This window comes from Columba livia, chromosome 30 (genome assembly GCF_036013475.1).
Source record: "Columba livia isolate bColLiv1 breed racing homer chromosome 30, bColLiv1.pat.W.v2, whole genome shotgun sequence".
Taxonomy (NCBI): Eukaryota; Metazoa; Chordata; class Aves; order Columbiformes; family Columbidae; genus Columba; species Columba livia.
In genome coordinates this window covers 248,128-269,369 of record NC_088631.1, presented here as the reverse complement: position 1 = coordinate 269,369, position 21,242 = coordinate 248,128, and the positions used below count along the sequence as shown (strand labels likewise).

Genomic DNA, 21,242 nt, shown 5'->3' with positions numbered 1-21,242 from the left:
GAACACGTTAACGAACCACACAACATGTTAATGAACCCAGAACACGTTAACGAACCACACAACACGTTAACGAACCACACAACATGTTAATGAACCCAGAACACGTTAACGAACCCAGAACACGTTAACGAACCACACAACATGTTAATGAACCCAGAACACATTAATGACCCCATGTTAATGAGCCCAGAACACATTAATAAACCCACATGTTAACGACTCCAGAACACGTTAATTACCTCAGATATTAACGAACCCCCATGTTAATGACCCCACATCACACTAACGACCCCAGAACACGCTAACGAACCCGCAGGGCCATCCAGAACCACCGCAATTAACACTCTGCTAACGAGGTTTCATCCCGGGGGCGGAGGGCACAGAAACACCCGTTTTCACCCGTTTTTGGCCATTCTGGGCACCGCGAAAATTCCGATTCTTTTGAATTTACCCCCAAATTCTTGTTTTTCAGGGAAAAAGCCACATTTGCCGCCCCCGCGCCACCCGGCCACTCACCCACGGGATGGAGCTCTTGAGGCGTTTCGGGGTAAGAAACGAGGTTTTCGGGGTGAGAAACGAGGTTTTAACGCAGGGCTGCAAAAAACCGACAGCAATTAGTCCCCCAGTCCCCAATTAGCCCAAAACCCACCCCAATTAGTCCCAATTTGAGGTCCACCTAAAAATGTCAGTTTTTAAAAGGAGGAAAATAGGGAAAAATAGGGAAAAAAAGCCAAACTCATCTCGTGGGGAAAAGCTGAAAACGCCGCGTTTCACCCCAAAAAGGGGGTTTTAGGTTATCCCCCCCCCCCCAAATATCAGGTGTTTCACACAAATGGTGATACCAGGGTTGAATGTGAAAGGGGGGGGTGCACCCCCCAAAATGTGTGTCACCCCCCCCCCCAAAGTGGGACCCAAAGGGACACGAGGGACCCCCCGATGGTGATGGTGCCCCCAAACAAAGGGGAGCAACCCCCCCTTGCTGTGACCCCCCCTTACTGTGCACCCCCATCTGTGACCCCCCCCGTGCCCCCCCATCTGTGACCCCCCCTTTGCTGTGACCCCCCACCTTGCTGTGCCCCCCCCCCTTCTGTGACCCCCCCCAAAAAGGGGGAAAATCCATTCATTTTAAGGGGGGGGGGGGGGGGGGGGGGAACGTTGATCCCGGCACCTCAGAAATGACAATGGAAGGCGGGGGGGGGGGGCGTGGGTGACAATGACAGCGGCCGGGGGGGGACACAGGGAAATAAATGGGATGGGGGGGGAAATAAATGGGGGGGGGGGGGGGGGAATAAATGGGGGGGGCGGGGCGCACGGGGGTATAAATGGGAGGGGACGACACGCACGGGGAAATAAATGGGGGGGGGACACGGGGATATAAACGGGGGGAGGGGGCGCACGGGGATATAAATGGGGGGGGGACGTTGCCCTCGAGAAAGACAAAGGCAGGAGGATGAAGCGGGGGGGACACAAGGGACAGAGCACAGAATGGGGGGGACAGAGAGGAGGATTTGGGGGGGGAAGGGGGAGGATAATGAGGCGGCTCGTTAAAAAGGGGAGATGGATGCTAGGGGGTGGTGAGCGGGGGGCGATGCTGACGGGGTGAAGGGGGGGCGGGCCGGGGGGGGTTTTGTCCGATGATGCTGCCGGTGGATGGGGGGGCGGGGGGGCGGAGGACGCGCGGATCCCCCCCCGGCCCCGAACAATGGGCGGCAGCGCGTTCCCAGCGCCGTGACCCTCCCGGGCCGCCGTACCCGCCTCACCGCCCCCCCCCCCAACCCCCCCCGCCCTGCGCCGCGCTCCCTCCCGGCCCCATTGAGCCGCGCTCGGAGCCGCCGCGCCCCCCCCGCGCCCCCCTCACCGCCGCGGCCGCCGCAGGAGCCGCTCGCTCGGTCCATCCCCGCCGGGGCGGCCCCGGGCTCGCCGGAGATCGGACGGGAACAAAGGAGCCGCCGCCGCCGCCGCCGCCGCTGGAGGGAGCGACGGAGCCGCGCGCGCGCCCGCGACGCCTCAGCGCTGAGCCACGCCCCCCACGAGCGCTGCCGACCAATAGCGTGGCGTCGTTCCGACAGCGCGGCCAATCAGGGGAAGGGAAGGGGAGCGCGCGTTCCCCCCCTTCTGCTTTGCAGCGAGCCCGCCTCCTTCCCAACCATTGGTGGAGAGGGGGGGACGGGCGGGTGACTTAGCCAATAGGAGGAGGCAAAGAGAACGCAGCCGGGGACGGCGAAGGCTTTTCAGCCAATGGCGAGCGGCTCTGGGGTTTTCCCCCTTCCCCTTCCGCCCCCCCAGCTGTCTGTCCCCCGCACTCGCAGCCAATCAACGCGGCGCCGCCCGCCTGACGTCAGCTTCATCCCCTGCCGCAGCCAATGGGGACGGTGGGAAAGGGGGTGGGCGTGGCGGGAGTGCGCCCGGCGGCTGGCGCATGCGCAGCGCCCGCGCCACTGCGGCGCAGCGCTGTGATTGACAGGGGGCGTGGCCTGCGAGGGGCGTGGCCTGTAGGGGCGGGGCTTCCCCCAGCCGATTTTCGCGACTTTCGGGGTTCCCGCTGCCCCAAAATCGCCGTTTTTCAGCCGAAATGGGCAGCGGGACGCAGTGCAGCCCCGGGCCCGGCCCGAGACAGACAAGAGCGAGCAAAAGTGAGGGAAAAATGGGCAAAACGAGCGAAGGAAACAGCGGCGCCTCCGTGAGTAACGAAACAAGCGCCCTAACGAAGAACACGTGTCTTAATGAGCAATTAGGGGCCTTGACGGGCTGGGGGTAATTGGGGCGCGTCCTCTGGGGCGGATCCACCCCGATTCCGCCCCGTTAAGGCTCCGTACATGAACATTCCCTTGACTCAATAATAATTAACGGGGCTTAACGAAGCGCTCGGGTTAATTGGGCGCCTCGTTTGCGGTAATTCCAGAACGTTTGGGGCGAATCCACCAGGATTTGGTTGTGCCGGAGTGTTAGAAATGCATTAGTGATCCTTGTAATTATTAATTCCAATTATTGATTAGAATTATTAGTTAGAATTCTTAATTATTACTATTGATTATCAGTATCAATTATTGCTATTATATTAATGATTATAATTATTAGTATAATAATTGTTACTATTAATTGTTACGATTAACCAAAATTATTAATTATTACTATTACTTAAAATTTTAAATATTACTATTAATAATAATTATTAATTATTGGTATTAATTATATTAATAATTATAATTATTAATATATTTATTATTACTATCAGTTTATACAATTTACTATAATTATTATTTCTATTAATTTTTTAATTATTACTATTAATTATTACTGTTAATTAAATTTTAATTATTACTATTATAATTACTAATTGTTACTATTAATTATATTAATAATTATAATTATTAATACATTTATTATTACTATCGTTACTATTAATTACAATTATTAAGGATTACTATTAATTAAATTATTGGTTATTACTATTATTACAATTAATTATCATAATTAATTAATGCTATTGTAGTAATTATAATTATTAATATAATTATAATTACTTATACTTATAAATATTGTTACTATTAAATTATTAATTATTACTATTATTACTATTAGTTATCATTAATTAGTGCTATTTGTTATATTAATTATAATTATTAATACAATTATTATTACTAATATCACTATTACTTATAGTTATTGATGGTTACTATTAATTCAAATTATTAATTATTACTATTAATTATTACTACCAATTAATAAAATACTCAACCAATTACAGTGTATCTTAACGAAGGGTTCGGGGTTCATTGTGACGCATCATTTGCATTAATCGCGCATCAGTTTGGGGCGAATCCCCCAGATTCCATCACATCAGCAGCATTTAATCACCACCTCCCGGCCACGCTAACGAAGCAGCGTCGCTAACGAAGAAAACGCTAACGAAGAAACGCTAACGAAGAAACGCTAATGAAGAAACGCTAACGAAGTGCCGCTAACGAAGCGGCGCTAGCGCCCCGCGCCCCCCTCGGCGCCCCCACGTGCCGGAACTTGCCGTCGAACTCCCTCTCGTTGCGGGTGGGAGCGGAGCTGGTGGCGCCGCAGCCGCCGCAGCCGCTCGGGCAGCGCCGCGAACTCGCGCTCGTTGACGTCGTAGTCGCGGCAGCGCCAGCGCAGCACCCACCAGCGCCCCAGGAACCCCACGTCCAGCAGGCGCCGCGGCGCCTCCCACCACCGCGCCCGCAGGTACCGGCAGCGCTGGGCGTACGCGGCGGCGCCGGCGGCGCGCGGGGACTCGTAGACGACGGCGGCGAGGACGAGGTCGCGGTAAGCGCAGGCGCCCGGTGGCGCGGCGCCGGAGGAGCCGCTGCACGTGCCGGTCGGCGTCGGGGCTGCGGGTGCCGGGGCTCAGGAGCCCCAGAGCGGCGGCCGCGTCCAGGGCGGCGGCGTCGAAGGATTCGGCGCTGGGGACGGTGGCGGCGGCGGCGCCGGCGGCCGCCACGGAGCTCACGGTGAGCGCGGCGGCGCCGGGACGGCGACGGGCGCCCGAGGTCACGTCGGAGGCGGCCGCCGCGTAGTCGTGGAGAACGGAGCCGAACCAGCGGCCTGGGGGGGGGATGGGGTGAAATTGGGGACCCCCCCCGGTGGGATGAGGTGGGGGGGGGTCTGGATGCCCCTGTTAATCCCATTGGTACCCAGGATCCCCCCATTAATCCCAGTGCCCCCCCATTAATCCCAGTTGGTCCCCAGGATCCCCCCAATAATCCCAGTGCCCCCCAATTAATCCCAGTTGGCCCCCCATTAACCCCAGGGCCCCTATTTGGGACCCTGTGGGGTCTGCCCCCCTCCCTTAATCCCAGTGCCCCCCCAATTAATTCCAGTTGGTCCATGGGGGCCCCCGTTAGCCCCAGTGCCCCCCCGTGGCACCCTGGGGGTCTGCCCCCCCCCCCCTTAATTCCAGTGTCCCCCAAAATTAATCCCAGTTGCCCCCAGGGTCCCCCCATTAATCCAGGTGACCCCCACTGATCCTGGGGGGTCTACCCCCCGCCCCCCATTAACCCCAGTTGCCCCCCCACTGTACACAGGGGTGTCTGGACCCCCCCCCAGACCCCCCATTAATCCAGGTGACCCCCAACACCCCCCCACGACCCCTCATTTCCCCCATAGTGTCGGGGTGACGCCCCACCAGCCGCAGGGGGTCCCAAACCGCCCGCTCCCCCCCCAGGACCCCCCGGTTCCCCAACCCGGACCCCCCGTTCCCCTCCCCAGACCCCCCGGTCCCCCCCCCAGGACCCACCGCTCCCCCCCCGCACCCCTCGGTTCCCCCCCCCGCTCCCCCCGCTCCCCCCTCACCGACTCGACTCCGCACAAATCGCCCCCAGACCCCGCGGGTCCCCCCGGTCGCCATGACCGGAAGCGGCTCCCGCCGGAAGTGCCCGCGGACGGAACCATCGCTGCGCTGGGAAGGGGGGGGGGGGCGGAGCGGACGGAACCACCGCGGGGACCCGGGGAGACGAACCGGGGTGGGGGGGCGGGACCGGACCGAACCACCGCGGGGCGGGGGGTGGGGGGGGATCGGACGGAACCATCGAGCCGCGGCTTTTCGAAAGTTTCCCATTTATTCGGTATTTCAGCCCAAAAAAACAAAAGAAAACAAACCAAACAAAACCAACCCGGCGGATCCGCTATTCCTATGAGAGCCCCCCCGCCCCCCTCCCCCCCCCCCGGGGAAAACAAGGAATTTGGGCTAAAAAAAGGAGGTTTTGGTACATTCGAGCCGCTTCCCACCCCCCCCCGGCTGTGGGGGAGGGGCGGGGGGGATTTGTTAAAAAATAAACACAAAAAAACACAAAAAAAGGACAAAACCCCCATGGGGGGGCGGGGGGGGGGGTGGGCAAATTGTCCTGGGGGGGCCCAAAATCCTCCCGGGGGGGGGGAAGAGGAAAATTCATTAAAAAATAACCCAGAAAAGGACAAACTAGCCCCAAAATGCTCCTGGGGGGGGGGGGGGGGAACCCCCAAGTTGGGGGGGGTGCATTAAATCCTCCGGGGGGCCCCAAATCTTCCAGGGGGGGCCCCAAATCCTCCTGGGGTTGGAAGGGGATGGGGGGTGGGGGGGACCCCAAATCTTCTGGGGGGGCCCCAAAGCGTCTGGTGGGTTGGGGGGTGTGTCGGTCGGGGGGGGTTGGGGCCCCCCCTTAGCTGCCGTAGTGCATGGTGTTGGTGGTGATGGACATGGGGGGGGGCCATGGACAGGGGGGGCCCCCCCCATGGTGAACTGGCTGTTCAGGGGGGGGTAGTAGTGGGGGCTGGAGCCGGCGCCGCCCTGAGCGCTGGAGGAGCCTGGGGGGGAAATGGGGGGGTTAGAGGGTTTTTGGGGGGTCCTGGGGGGGTCTGGGGGGGTCCAGGGGGGAAATGGGGTGTCTGGGGGGGCCAATGGGTGTGTTTGGGGGTTCTGGGGTGGGGGGGGGCAGGGGATATTTGGGGGGGGAGGGCACAGGGGAAGTTGGGGTGTCAGGATTTTGGGGGGCGGGGGGTGGTTTGGGGGACCCAGGGGGGAATATGGGGTGTCTGGGGGGGGCTGATGGGTGTGTTTGGGGGGGGTCAGGGAGGGTGGAGGAGGATCAAGGGGGGGTTGGGGGGGGGTCCCAGGGCGGGTTCAGATGTTGGGATAGGGGGGCCAAGAATTTTTTTGGGGGGGGGGGGGCTGAGTGGTGGGGGGGGAGGCAAGAATTGCTGGGGGGTTCCCAGGGGGGTTTGGGGGTTCCCGGGGGGTGGGGACACTGGAGGATCCCAAGGGGTGGGGGAGTCAGGGGGGGCCTGGAGGTTTTGGGGGGTTGGGGGGATCCCGGGGGGGGTCGGGGGGGGGTTGAGGGGGTCAGGGGGATCCCAGGGAGAGTAGGGGGGTCAGGGGTATTCCGGGGGGGGGGGGTAGTTCCGGGGGTCGGGGGGATCCCGGGGGGGCGTTGGGGGGGGTCAGGGGGGTTTTGGGGGGGGTTGGGGGGGTCAGGGGGGTTTTGGGGGGGTCGTTACCCTGGACGATCCCGGTGCTCATGATGGAGCCCATCCTGGAGTGGGTGTGGTTGACGATGCCGGTGTTGGCTGGGGGGGGGGGGAGGGGCACAGGGGGAGGTTTGGGGGGGGCGGCTGGAACCCCCCCCAGCCCCTCCAGACCCCCCAACAACCCCCTGCCCCCCCCCCCAGCCCCTGTTACCCCCCAATGCGATCAGGTTGTTGTGGGGGCGCAGGGGGAGCCTTGGGGGCTCTGTGACCCCCCCAAAGCACCACGACCCCCCAAAAGACTCAGGGCTCCCCCAAAATCCCCTGACCCCCCCGCCCGGCTCACCCAATAGGATCAGGTTGTTATGGGGGTACAGGAGGAGTTGTGGGGGTTCTGTGACCCCCCCAAAAGGCCCAGGACCCCCCCAAAAGCTCACCCAAGGGCATCAGATTGTTGTGGGGGTACAGGAGGAGTTGTGGGGGTTCTGTGACCCCCCCCAAAAGCACCAGACACCCCCCAAAAGGCCCAGGACCCCCCCCAAAAGCACCAGGACCCCCCCAAAATCCCCTTCCCCCCCCAAGGCTCACCCAAGGGGATGAGGTTGTTGTGGGTGACGTTGGTGCCGCCGATGACGCCGCTCAGATCATAGGCCGCCGGCATCCCTGCGCCAAAAACCAGGTCGGACCCCCCCAAAAAGACACCAAAAAACCCCGGGGGGGGGGTCGTGCCCCCCCCAGAGGACACCACGACCCCCCCAGGGGCCATTTTGCCCCCCCAGTGTCACCCACCGGCCACCGCCATCCCCGCGCTCATGTTGTATCCGCCGCCCGCGCTCCACATGTTCTCCGATGGGGACGTGTAGTGGGAGCCGGGGGGGGGCGAAGGCGTCGTCCCTGTGTACCTGAGCGGGGGGGACACACTTGTCACACCTGGGGGGTCCCCAATGTCGTGTCCCCCCCCCCCCCGCTGGGGGTCACCCCCCCAAAATCACCTGAAAAAGGGGTTTTTCAGGTCCAGGAGGTTGGAGGATTTGGAGCCCGTCTGGTCGACCTGCGCCACGATGCTGATGTCGTAGCTCTGTCTGGGGGGGACACGGGGGGACACCCCGAATTACACCTGGGGGGGGCACGGGAGCCCCCCTGACCCCCCCCCCCCCCGCCACCCCGGTCCCCCGTCCCCCCCCAGCCCCGGGAATGGGGGCGCGAGGGCCCCAACACGGCACCAAACTGGGGCAGGAAACTGGGACGGGAGCAAACTGGGACCCCCCAGGGGCAAAGCGGGACAGGAGCCCCCCCCCCAGTTCCAAACTGGGGCCCCCCCAGGGTCAAACTGGGACAGGAGCACCCCCCCCCCCAGTTCCAAACCGGGACAGGAGCGCCCCCCCCCCAGCTCCAAACTGGGACAAGGACCCACCCCCGGTTCCAAACTGGGGTCCCCCCCAAGTCCAAACTAGGACAAGAACCCCCCCCCAGTTCCAAAATGGGGGCCCCCCAAGTCCAAACTGGGACAAGAACCCCCCCCAGTTCCAAACTGGGGCCCCCCCCAAGTCCAAACTGGGACAGGAGCCCCCCCAACCAGTTCCAAACTGGGATCCCCACCAAGTCCAAACTGGGACAGGGCGCCCCCCCCCATGGCCAAACTGGGTCCCTCCCCAGTTCAAACTGGGACACGAGCCCCCCCAACCCATCCCCCAGCACCATGTGTCCCCCAAACTGGGACGGTGACATTGGGACGGACCCATGTGGTTTGGGGACCCCACCCCATGTGTTTTGGGGACCCCCCCCGTGTTTTGGGGACCCCCCTGCAGCCCCCCAGTTCCAAACTGGGTCCCCCCCCCAGTTCAAACTGGGACACGAGCCCCCCCACCCCCCCCCCTGGCACCGCGACCCAATCAGATCGTGTCCCCCAAACTGGGACGGCGACATCGCGACGGACCCAAGTGTGGGTTGGGGACCCCCCCAATGTTTTGGGGACCCCCCTTCCTGTATTTTGGGGACCCCCCCCGCGCCCCCCCCCACCTCTTGTTGGCCACCAACAGGCACGTCCCCGACAACGTGTCCCCGGCTTTGGCGAAAAGCGGCGACTGGAAGAGGCACCGGACCTGGTACCAGTGGGTCAGCGGCTCCGTGGGCGCCGTCGAGAGCCAGACCGTCATTCTGGGGGGGGACACACAGTAATTAAACCACGGGGGGGTTAATTAAGCCATGGGGGTGTTAATTAACCCCCCCCCGGGACGTACATGGAGCCGATGAAGGCGACGTCGAACCAGAACGCCAAGCCGTGCACCAGCCCCGAGTGCAGCATGTGGAACTTGAAGGGAATTTCTATCCTAAAACGCAAATATTTGATGATTTTTCGGGGGGGGGGGCAACCCCCAGACCCCCCCCCGGCCCCCCCAACCCCCCCTTGACCCTCCCAAACCCCCCCAAATTTTCGGGGTTCACCCCACCTGTGCAAGTCGCCTTCTTTGGCTTCTAAGAAATTCACGGTGTATTTGACGGATTTGGCCATTAAAATCCGGATATCGAAGGTGTCCTGGGGAATAAAGGGGGGGGGGTCAATGCTGGGACCCCCCCCCATGGCTGGGACCCCCCCCCAAGGGACTGTGCCCCCCCATTTTTCCCCGGGGGGGTCACTCACCACCACCGGCTGCCGGAAATACTCATCGACGGCGGCGCCGCGAAGCGCCGAGAGGTCGACGCCGTGGAAGGACGGTTGGTACCTGGGGGGGGCACACCATTAACGGTAAGATTGGGGGGGGACACAGCAGCTTCAGGACCCCCCCGGGGTGGGGGTTGTGCCTCCCCCAGCCCCAAAACTCACCAGAAATTGGCTTTGGTGAACTGCTCCATGTAGAGCTGCTCGTCGGTGAACGGCGCCAGGTGCACGTCGCCGATCGTGGGGAACATGTTTCCTGGGGGGGGGACGGACACTTTTTTGGCTGGGGGGGGGAATGGGGGTCCCAGCCCCCTCCCTGAGCGGGAAAAAGCCCCCCCGGGACACCAGGAATTGGAGTTTGGACCCTAAAAGCGGCTGCCCCCCCGTAATGGGGCTGTGGGAATGGGGGGAAAGGGGTTTCTGGGAGGGGGTGGGAGGGAAAGGGGACACTGGGGGGACATAGGGGGGTACTAGGGGACCCCCCCATGGTGACAATGACCCCCCCTGGGTCTCAGCGCTGGGTTTCAGGTACCTTGAGACCCCAAATCCCACCCAATAAATGACATTTCTTGGGCTGTCTGATCCACATCCCAAGAAAAGGGGACACTGGGGGACACTGGGGGACACCGGGGGACCCCCCCATGGTGACAGAGACCCCCCCCAGGTCTCAGCGCTGGGTCTCAGGTACTTTGAGACCCCAAATCCCCACCCAAGAAATGACTTTTCTCAGGATGTTGGATCCACATCCCAGGAGGAAAAGGGGACACTGGGGACACCGGGGCACACTGGGGGACCCCCCCATGGTGACAATGACCCCCCCCGGGTCTCAGCGCTGGGTTTCAGGTACCTTGAGACCCCAAATCCCCACCCAATAAATGACATTTCTTGGCCTGTCTGATCCACATCCCAAGAAGAAAAGGGGACACTGGGGGACACTGGTGACCCCCCCATGGTGACAATGACACCCCCCCAGGTCTCAGGTACTTTTAGACACCAAATCCCCACCCAAGAAATGACTTTTCTCAGGACGGTGGATCCACATCTCAGGAAGAAAAGGGGACACAGAGGACACTGGGTGATACTGGGGGACACTGGGAGACACCGGGGGACACCGGGGGACAACCCCATGGTGACAAAGACCCCTCCCAGGTCTCAGCGCTGGGTCTCAGGTACTTTGAGACCCCAAATCCCCACCCAAGAAATGACTTTTCTCAGGATGTTGGATCCACGTCCCAGGAGGAAAAGGGGACACTGGGGACACTGGGGACACCGGGTGATACTGGGGGACACCGGGGGACACCGGGGGACACCGGGGGACCCCCCCATGGTGACAATGACCCCCCCTGGGTCTCAGCGCTGGGTTTCAGGTACCTTGAGACCCCAAATCCTCACCCAATAAATGACATTTCTTGGCCTGTCTGATCCACATCCCAAGAAGAAAAGGGGACACTGGGGGACACTGGGGGACACTGGGGGACACTGGGGGACCCCCCCATGGTGACAATGACACCCCCCCCAGGTCTCAGGTACTTTGAGACCCCAAATCCCCACCCAAGAAATGACTTTTCTCAGGATGTTGGATCCATGTCCCAGGAGGAAAAAGGGACACCGGGGGACACCGGGTGATACTGGGGGACACCGGGTGATACTGGGGGACACCGGGTGATACTGGGGGACACCGGGGACCCCCCCGTGCTCACCGCTGGGTTTCAGGTACTTCTTGGCGTGCAGGTAGCTCTCCAGCATCCTCTCGTTGAACAGCATGTAGCCCATGGGCTCGGAGATGATGATGTCGACCTGCTCGGGCAGCGCCACCTCCTCCACCTTCCCCGGCACCACCACGATCCGCTCCGTCAGGTTGTTGCTTTTCACCAAAACCTGCGGGAAAGCGCCCCAAAGTTTACGGGGTGACAAAGGGGGGGGCTGGGGTTCGGGGGGGGGGATGGGGAGGGGGCGACCTCGGCGTGCTGCGCCATGGTGCTGGCTTCCACCGCGTAGATCTTGCGCGCGCCGGCCTGCGCCGCGAAGAACGAGAGGATGCCGGAGCCGCAGCCGACGTCCAGCACGATCTGCGGGGACAGAACGGGGACAATGGGTGACAATGGATCCCGGAGCCACATTGGACGTCCAGCACAATCTGCGGGGACAGAACGGGGACAATGGGTGACAATGGATCCCGGAGCCACATTGGACGTCCAGCACCATCTGGGGGACAGAACAGGGGACAATGGGTGACAATGGATCCCGGAGCTGCATTCGATGTCCAGCACCATCTGGGGGACAGAACGGGGACAATGGGTGACAATGGATCCCGGAGCCGCACTCAGTGCCCAGTGTGATCTGGGGGGACAAGCAGGGGGGACATGGAGTGACATGGGGGGGACACGGGGTGACAATGGATCCTGGAGCCGCATTTGACACCCAGCACGATCTGGGAGGACAAAACGGGGGGACATGGGGTGACATGGGGGGGGACACGGGGGGTGACATGGGGGGGGACACGGGGAGGGACACGGGGAGGGGGGGACACAGAGGGGGGGGACAATGGATGCTGGAGCCGCATCTGACTCGGTGTCAGTCCCGGGAATAAAGGCCCATAAATTACCATAAATAAAGCATTTTTAAAATAATAAATTAATAAACGGCTCCAATTTTAATAAAATTTCACCCTGAATGGGGAAAATTTCGCCCCAATTAGGAAAATTCCACCCAAAAGTAGGAAAACATCACCCAAGGCAAATCCCACCGGGGAAGGAATATTCCACAAAACACAGAAAGCTGCACCGAAACGCGGAAAATCCCAAAGGACCAAGGAAAATTTCAGCAAAACCAGGGAAATTTCACCCAAATAATGAAATTTCGCCCCGAATGGGGCAAACGCCACGGAAACGAGGCAAATTCAGGGGGTGTGGTGGCGCCGACCTTGTCCTTGAAGTCGCTGTGGTTCTGCAGGATGGCGCGCTGGTAGGTGCCGGTGCGCACGTAGTCCTGCATCATGTTCTGCTGCTGCGACAGGTACCCGTAGAACTGGGGGGGCAGGGGGGACACCGGTGTCACCGGGGGGGTGGGGACACCGCGGGGACACCCCCGGGGGGGGGGGTCGGTTGTACCTGGAAATACTGGACGGCCGAGGACTCCTCGGTGCGTTCGCTGAACACCGAGCGCTCCGTGTTGTGGCCGCGGCAGTTTTTGAGGATGTTGTAGAAGGAGCAGAAATCTGGGGGGGGGAAAGGGGGTTTTAGGGGGCGCTGGGGACACCGGGGGGGGTCGGGGACACCGGGGGGGGTCGGGGACGCACCGGTGGGGGTGGCGAACTGCAGCAGGACGCTGTTGCAGCCCAGGGTGACGATGAAGGACTGTTTGCCCACGCGGCTGCACTCGGTCTCGCGGCACACGGAGCATTTGAACACGCAGACGTCTTCATCTGGGGGGGGACACGTGGTGACGGGGGGGTCAGTGTCACCGGGGTCCCCCCGAAAGATGAAATAACCGCCGCCTTTGGCACGGAAATGGGCTTAAAAATTGGGTTTGGGGTGTTGGGGGGGCTAAGAATTCACCACGAGCCCCATGTGCCTCAGTTTCCCCCAAGCGGCTCATTCGACCCCCCCCGCCCGTGTGTTAATTAGTTGTGGGAATTAATTAGGCAGGTCGGTGACGGGGGGGGGATGGGGGGAGGACTCTGGTGGATTTGGGAGAAATGGAGGAAAGCTCCAAAAACAGTGAAAAGTCCAGGGGATTGTTGGGCGAGGACAAAGGGACCTCAGCAGGGACCCCCCAGGCAGCCCAGCCCCCCGAGCCCTGAACCCCCAAACCACCCCCAGAGCCCCCCCAGGCCCCCATTCTGCTCCCCCGAGCCCCCCCATCCACTCTGAGCCCAAGACCCCCACGTCCCCACACCGCCAATGCCCCCCATGTCCCCACGCCCACTCACGGCCATAGAGGACCAGCCCATGTCCCCACACCCCCACAACGTCCCCATTCCCCCCTCAATGTCCCCACATCCCCCATATCCCCAGCCCCCCCATGTCCCCATTCGTCCCCCATATCCCCCCACCCCCCCCATATCCCCATTCACCCCCTCATGTCCCCGCTCCCCCCTATATCCCCACACCCCCCCATGTCCCCACGCCCCCCCAATGTCCCCATATCCCCCTGTATCCCCACACCCCCCATTTCCCCCCCGTGTCCCCATTCCCCCCCCACATCCCCTAATGTCCCCACATCCCCCATATCCCCACACCCCCCCATATCTCCATGCGCCCCCCCCATGTCCCCACTCCCCCCTATATCCCCATTACCCCCCAATGTCCCCACACCCCCCGTAGCCCCACACCCCCATATCCCCTAATGTCCCCACATCCCCCCTATCCCAACACCCCCCGTATCCCCACACCCCCTAGTGTCCCCACACCCCCTAATGTCCCCACACCCCCCCCAGTGTCCCCACACCCCCCCGTGTCCCTGTCCCCCCGCCCCGTGTGCACTCACGGCCGTAGAGCGCCAGCCCGGCGCTGTCGGGCCCCGTGCGGACCTCGAGGCGCAGCGGCTGCTGCTCCTGGTGCCGCTGGATCTCGCCGTTGGCGTCCCCGATGGTGAGCAGCCGCACGCCGGCGAACACCGACACCGCGGCCATCTTGGCGCCGCCGCCCCCGGGCCACGCCCCCCGGGCCACGCCCAGCGCCGGGACACGCCCCCCCGCGCCGGGACGCAGCGACACCTGGCGGGCGGGAGGACGCGCGGAGCGGGAGCGGGAGCGGGACGGGGAGTGGGATCGGGACTGGGAATGGGAACAAGACTGGGAAAAAGGACTGGGAATGGGATCGGGAAGGGAAACGGGACTGGGAATGGGATTGAGAGAAAGGACCGGGAATGGGAGCGGGACTGGGAATGGGATTGAGAGAAAGGACCGGGAATGGGAGCGGGACTGGGAATGGAAACGGGACTGGGAAAGAGGACTGGGAATGGAAACAGGACTGGGAATGGGATCAGGACTGGGAATGGAAACAGGACTGGGAATGGGAGCGGGACTGGGAATGGAAACGGGACTGGGAATGGAAACAGGACTGGGAATGGGATCGGGACTGGGAATGGAAACGGGACTGGGAAAGAGGACTGGGAATGGAAACGGGACTGGGAAAGAGGACTGGGAATGGGATTGAGAGAAAGGACTGGGAATGGGACTGGGAATGGAAATGGGACTGGGAATGGGATTGAGAGAAAGGACCGGGAATGGGAGCGGGACTGGGAATGGAAACGGGACTGGGAAAGAGGACTGGGAATGGAAACAGGACTGGGAATGGGATCGGGACTGGGAATGGAAACGGGACTGGGAAAGAGGACTGGGAATGGAAACAGGAGTGGGAAAAAGGACTGGGACAAAGGACTGGGAATGGGAACGGGATCGGGAATGGAAATAGGACTGGGAAATGGAACGGGACTGGGAATGGGAACAGGACTGGAAACAGGACTGGGAATGGAAATGGGACTGGGAACAAGACTGGGAATGGGATTGGAAATGGTATCAGGACCGGGAATGGGACCGGGAACGGGATTGGAAATGGGATTGGGACTGGGAATGAGATTGGGACTGGGAACAAGACTGGGAAAAAGGGCTGGGAATGGGATCAGGACTGGGAACGGGAATGGGACTGGGAGAAGGGACTGGGAATGGAGCAGGAATGGGACTGGGAAACGGGGCTTGGACTGGGAATGGGACTGGGAAGAGGAGACAGGACTGGGAAAGCCATCGGGACTGGGAAAAAGGACTGGGAATGGGAACAGGACTGGGAATGGGACTGGGATCAAAACCCGGAATGGGACCAGGATCAGGATCAGGATCAGGAATGGGACTGGGAATGGGACTGGGATCAGGAGCAGGAACTGGACTGGGAACAAGATCAGAACTGGGACCAGGATCAGGAGTGGGGACTGTGAGCACCGGCACCAAACGCCTTTATTGTCACCGGCTCCGGCGCAGCCGCTGCGGTTCAGGACGAAGAGAAATGTCCTTTATGGGGGGGACACCGGGGCCGCGCCGGTGCCACCGGGGCCATTCTGGCCGGGGGGGTGAACCGGCAAAGCCGTAACCGCCCCCGGTTGGGGCGCAGGGACCCCCAGCTCAACACGGTGACGCCGCGGGTGCCGCTGTCATAGCCAAACTCTGCCGGGAACAATAGGGACGGTTTGGGGGCATTGGGGGTGGTTTTCGGGGGGGTTGGGAGGGTCCGGCCTTACCGGTGCGGGGGACCCACGATTCCGTCCAGCACGACGCGCGGTGCCTGAGGAGAGAAAACCGGTGGCAGCACAACTGGGGGTACCGGGGGGTTTTGGGGGGGTACCGGGGGGTTCTGGGGGTGTCCCGGGGGATTTTGAGGGGTCCTGGGGGGGTCCCAGAGGATTCTGGGGGGGGTCCTAGGGGGTGGTTTTGCCGCGGAGGCGCCAGCTCCGGCTGCTACAGGTGACACCGGGGGGGGCCCGGCGGTGCCATAAACCCCGTTCCCCCCAAACCACAACCCCCCGGTGACCCCCCCGCACCTCGCCAGGCCACCGCGGCCACCAGCAGCACCAGCAGCACCAGCGCGGCCGCGCCGACGGCAACCGGGACGATCCAGGAACTATCTGGAATGGACGAGATGGCAAAGGGGTCACCGGGGACACGTCCCCGGCGCTGCCGCGGTGCCGGGGGGGTCACGGTGCTGCTACCTTGCCGCAGAGCATCAGGGGTGGGCGCAGGGGCGGTTGGGGGGTCGCAGCCGCCGTCACCCAAATCTGGGGGGAAAAACGCCGCGTTTGGGTCAACGGGACGAACCGGTTCCCCCCACCCGAGTCACCCAGCGCGTCACCGCACCGGTCACCGCGATCTCCGCGCTCGGCGCCGACGTCTCCCAGGCGCTGCCGTTGCGGTGGCGGTAGCGGCACCGGTAGCACCGGGAGGTGACGGCGCCGTCCAGGGTGAACTGAACCTCGTGCCGCCCCGGCGGGGCCGAAACGCTGCGCACCGGGGTGTCGGCAACAAGCAGGTCGAAGGCGGCGCCGGCGAAGCGGCGCGGGGACAAACAGGTGACGGTGGGGGGGGCGCGGCGGGTGAGGAGCCCCAAGGGCGGGGGGAGCGACGGGGACGCGGCGGCGCCTGCGGGAAAGAGACCGGGAATCAATCACAGAAGCGTTTTGGGTGGAAAACACCCTGAAATCATCAAGCCGACCATAACCCGTCCCCCGCAAAGAGAGAAATCTGAGAGGAAAAAGAGGCGAATTTGGGTGCAAAAAGGATGACAATTTGGGCGCAAAAAGGTGCAAATTTGAGCATGAAAAAATCCAAATTTGAGCACAAAAAAGATGAAAATTTGAGCACAAAAAGATGCGAATTTGAGCAAAAAAAAGACGAAAATTCGGGTGTAAAAAGATGCAAATTTGAGCACAAAAAAAGGTGAATATTTGGGCGCAAAAAGGTGCAAATTTGGGCACAGAAAAAGATGCGAATTCGAGCACAAAAAAGATGACAATTTGGGCGCCAAAAGGTGCAAATTTGAGCGCAAAAAGATGTGAACTTGAGCACGAAAAAATCCAAATTTGAGCACAAAAAAATGCAGATCTGAGGGCAAAAAGATGCAAATTTTGGCGCCAAAAGATGCGAATTTGAGCACAAAAAAGATGCAAATTTGGGCGCAAAAAGAATCCAGATCTGAGCGCAAAACGTATCTCAGTGTGTTTGGGATTGGGAGAGACCTCAGAGCTCATCCAGTGCGACCCCCCGAGCGGGAACACCCGGCTGAGGTGACACAGGAACATGTCCCTGTCCTTGAACTGAGGGGCCACAACTGGACACACTATTCCAGATGTGACACAATATTCCAGGTGTGGCCTCACCAGGGCAGAGCAGAGGGGCAGGAGAACCTCTCTGACCTACCGACCACCCCCTTCTAACCCCCCCAGGTCCCATTGGCTTCCTGGCCACAAGGGCCAGTGCTGGCTCAGCCCACAGCACCCGCTATTCCCAGATGGTCTCCCATCCAAGCGCTGACCGGGCCCGACCCTGCTTAGCTTCCCAGAGCAGACGGGATGGGGCGTTCTCAGGGTGCTATGGCTGTAGATATTATATATATGTATATACATATGTTCCCCAAGTATATCCTGATAGTATCTGAACTAAATGGCAGAGCAGAGGGGCAGGAGAACCTCTCTGACCCACTGACCACCCCCTTCTAACCCCCCCAGGTCCCATTGGCTTCCTGGCCACAAGGGCCCAGTGCTGGCTCATGGTCCCCCTGCTGTCCCCAGGACCCCCAGCTCCCTTTCCCCTACGCTGCTCTCCAACAGCTCATTCCCCAACTCACACTGCACCCCGGGCTTGTTCCTGCCCACATCAACACTCTACACTTGTTCTGTTTCACTGAATTTCTCCTCTCCAGCCTGTCCAGGTCTCTGATGGCAGCACAGCTCCAGTGTCACCACTGCTCCAGCTTGGTGTCACCAGCAAACTGGGTGACACTCACTCTATAATGTATATATTGCAGGACCCGGCGCTTGGTTTCACTAAAGCTCAGCCTATGGGGCTCAGCCCAACGATCCGCACGCGCCAGTTGAGCCAAATCCGGGCAAACCGCCCCCAAAAGAAGCGGCGAGGAGGTACCTGCGAGGAGGACGAGAAGCAGCTCCCGCCGCATCTTCTTCCCTTTGCTCTAATTACCGGTGCGGGGTCGGGATCGGCGCCGGTCGCGCCGCGGTGACACCGCGGGCTGTAAAAGCAAAATAAGTAAAAAGAAGAAGAAAAAAGGGATTTTGCTGCAAATGAAGTTTCATCACCCAGGAAGGAAATGACCGAGTTGCCGCGTTGGTTTTATTCCCCCATCGTTGCGCAAATAAAAAGGGTTTTCCCACCCAATAAGAGCTGGTGGGAAAGCGGCTCCTGTGGTACAATCCCTGGGGGTTGCGCCCCAATTAGCGCAATGATGTAATGAAGGGGTGTAACGAGGCAGCGATAGCCAATGGGAGTCTCACCCGGAGCAGCCGCGGCGCCCAGCGGATGGAGCGGGGATGGTTGGTGGGTCCGCATCCCGACGTGGCTCACGAGGCCCCAAAAACTGCACCTAAATACTTAAATCTGCCCCAAATGTGCCCCAGGGGTCCCCAAATCTGCACCTAAGCGGGTAAATTTGCTCAGGGATCCCTCAAATGTGCCCCAGGGGTCCCCAAATCTGCAGCTGATCGGGTAAATTTGCTCAGGGATCCCTCAAATGTGCCCCAGGGGTCCCCAAATCTGCACCTAAGCGGGTAAATTTGCCCATGGATCCCCCAAATGTGCCCCAGGGTCCCCAAATGTGCCCCAGGGGTCCCCAAATCTGCACCTAAGCGGGTAAATTTGCCCACGGATCCCCCAAATGTGCCCCAGGGGTCCCCAGATCTGCCCCAGGGGTCCCCAAATCCACACATAAGCGGGTAAATTTGCCCACGGATCCCCCAAATGTGCCCCAGAGGTCCCCAAATGTGCCCCAGGGGTCCCCAAATCCGCACCTAAGTGGGCAAATTTGCCCATGGATCCCCCAAATGTGCCCCAGGGGTCCCCAAACCTGCAGCTAACAACGGAAATCTGCTCCTGATCGCTGAAATCTGTATTTAGCGGCCTAATTGTGCCTCGGGGTCCCCCCCAAACCTGCCCCAGGACGCCCCAAAAGCGCCCCCGGCCCCAGCGCGGTGCATTGTGGGAGTCCCGCTCCCTCACGGGCCGAGGCGACACGAGAGGAGGGCGGGCCCTGGGTCCAGGCTGACCAATGAGAGACTAAGACATGAGGCGCCGGGAGGGATTAGCCAATCAGCGACGAGAATGTGCGGGGAAGGGATTCCCGCCTCAGGCGTTCGCCGCGGTCACCTCCGCAACCTCCGCCGGGGGCCTGCCGCCGCGGAGAGGAGGGGCCGGGGGGAGGGCGGTGAGGCCCGGCCGGAGGGGGCGGAGCCAACAGCGAGGGGCGGGGTCCACTGCAGGGTCTTAGCGGAGGGGGGCGTGGTCTGAGGCAGAAGGGCGGGGCTTGCACCGGAAGCGCCCCAAAATGCCCGTTAAGACCCAAAAATCCGCTTTTTGAGGCCCCCAAAAGAGCTTCTGAGACCCAAAAGGCACCTTTGAGACCCCAGAACCCACTTGTGACCCCAAAGCCCCATTTTGAGCCCCAAAACTCCCTTTTTGTGCCCCAAAACCATTTTGAGCCCCCAACCCCCCTTTTTGTGACCCCCCAAACCCCCTTTTTGACCCCCAAACCCCCCTTTATGTGACCCCCAAACCCCCTTTTTGAGCCCCAAAAACCCCCTTTTTCCCCCCCAAACCCCCTTTTTGTGACCCCCAAACCCCTTTTTTGAGCCCCAAAACCCCCATTTTGTGACCCCAAACCCCCTTTTTGAGCCCCAAAAAACCCCCTTTTTCCCCCCCAAACCCCCTTTTTGTGACCCCCAAACCCCCCTTTTTTCCCCATAAACCCCCATTTTGAGCCCCCAAACCCCTTTTTGAGCCCTAACCCCCCTTTTTGAGCCCCAAAACCCCCATTTTGTGACCCCCAAACCCCCCTTTTTCCCCCCAAACCCCCTTTTTGAGTCCCCAACCCCCTTTTTTCCCCCCAAACCCCCTTTTGAGCCCCCAAAACCCCCTTTATGTGACCCCAAACCCCTTTTCCCCCCCAAACCCCATTTATGTGACCCCCAAACCCCCTATTTGTGACCCCAATCCCCCTTTTTCCCCCCAAACCCCCTTTTTGTGACCCCAAACCCCCTTTTTTCCCCCCCCAAACCCCCATTTTTCCCCCCAAACCCCCTTTATGTGACCCCCAAACCCCCTTTTTGACCCCCAAACCCCCTTTATGTGACCCCCAAACCCCCTTTTTGACCCCCAGACCCCCTTTATGTGACCTTTATGTGACCCCAACCCCCTTTATGTGACCCCCAAACCCCCTTTTTTCCCCCCAAACCCCCATTTTGTGACCCCCCAACCCCCTTTCCCCAGCACGTTCTCCAAGGTTTGGAACTGTTTCCCTTTATTACTTCCATTATCAGCCTTTTCCTCTCAGCTCGTTGTTGGGGCGCAGCCGGGGGCACTTGGCACGCTGGCAAACCGGGGGCGCCGGGCTCGTTAATCCGTTAATTAATTGGGGGGGGTGGAGTCGGTGTTTATAAATCTCCATTATTTTGAGTTGGGGGGGGGGTGGGGTGTTTTTTTTTAATTTTTTATTAATTTTTTTATACAATTAATAAGTTTGTATAAATATTTACAACCAGCCCGGGGGGGCCCGTGAAAGGCACCGGGTGTCATTTAAGGCCTTGGGGGGGGGGGGGGGGACACTTTGGGGACACTTTGGGGACATGGGAACTGACCCCCCCCCATTATTAGGACCCCCCCCCATCCTATCCCCACAGTGTCAACCCCCCAGTGTCCCCCCCCCCCCAGCACCCAATTTTGGGGTGTTTTTCCAGTTTTTCTCCCGGTTTTGGGGGTGAAAAAAATACCTGAGGTCACCTCATTGTTGTTGGGGGGGGGGGGACACACAACACCCAATTAACATTAATTAGCAAATCGCTTCCTGTAGTCCCGTCATTGAAAAGCTTTAAAAAGTGGGATATAGACTATGGGTGAGATTAG

General features: G+C 60.2%; 3 protein-coding genes and 1 pseudogene across 5 annotated transcripts in view; all 4 read right to left on the bottom strand.

Annotated features, from left to right (window-relative positions):
• Positions 1-1,950, bottom strand: part of SMARCA4 (SWI/SNF related, matrix associated, actin dependent regulator of chromatin, subfamily a, member 4) — a 34,034-nt gene extending 32,084 nt beyond the window's left edge. For all 3 annotated transcript variants that reach the window (XM_065043841.1, XM_065043842.1, XM_065043843.1), the window contains exons 1-2: positions 1,859-1,950; positions 517-594 (exon numbers count right to left, since the gene is read on the bottom strand). The gene's annotated coding sequence lies outside the window, so the exon portion shown is untranslated. The remainder of the gene's footprint in view (positions 1-516; positions 595-1,858) is intronic.
• Positions 1,951-3,830: 1,880 nt separating this feature from the next.
• TIMM29 (translocase of inner mitochondrial membrane 29) lies at positions 3,831-5,480 on the bottom strand. Its single transcript, XM_065043846.1, is given in 3 exon segments — positions 3,831-4,296; positions 4,298-4,572; positions 5,320-5,480. Coding segments are annotated over 3 exon segments (651 nt in total). The 5' UTR covers positions 5,375-5,480; the 3' UTR covers positions 3,831-3,975.
• A 561-nt stretch (positions 5,481-6,041) lies between these two features.
• On the bottom strand, positions 6,042-14,643 carry CARM1 (coactivator associated arginine methyltransferase 1). Its single transcript, XM_065043845.1, is given in 17 exon segments — positions 6,042-6,233; positions 6,236-6,309; positions 7,000-7,068; positions 7,555-7,629; positions 7,756-7,868; positions 7,959-8,048; positions 8,986-9,123; positions 9,207-9,296; positions 9,417-9,502; positions 9,608-9,689; positions 9,791-9,881; positions 11,326-11,503; positions 11,584-11,694; positions 12,548-12,652; positions 12,736-12,842; positions 12,924-13,049; positions 14,114-14,643. Coding segments are annotated over 17 exon segments (1,749 nt in total). The 5' UTR covers positions 14,259-14,643; the 3' UTR covers positions 6,042-6,164.
• Positions 14,644-17,597: 2,954 nt separating this feature from the next.
• Positions 17,598-17,716, bottom strand: LOC135576795 (5S ribosomal RNA; annotated as a pseudogene).
• Positions 17,717-21,242: the final 3,526 nt, after the last annotated feature.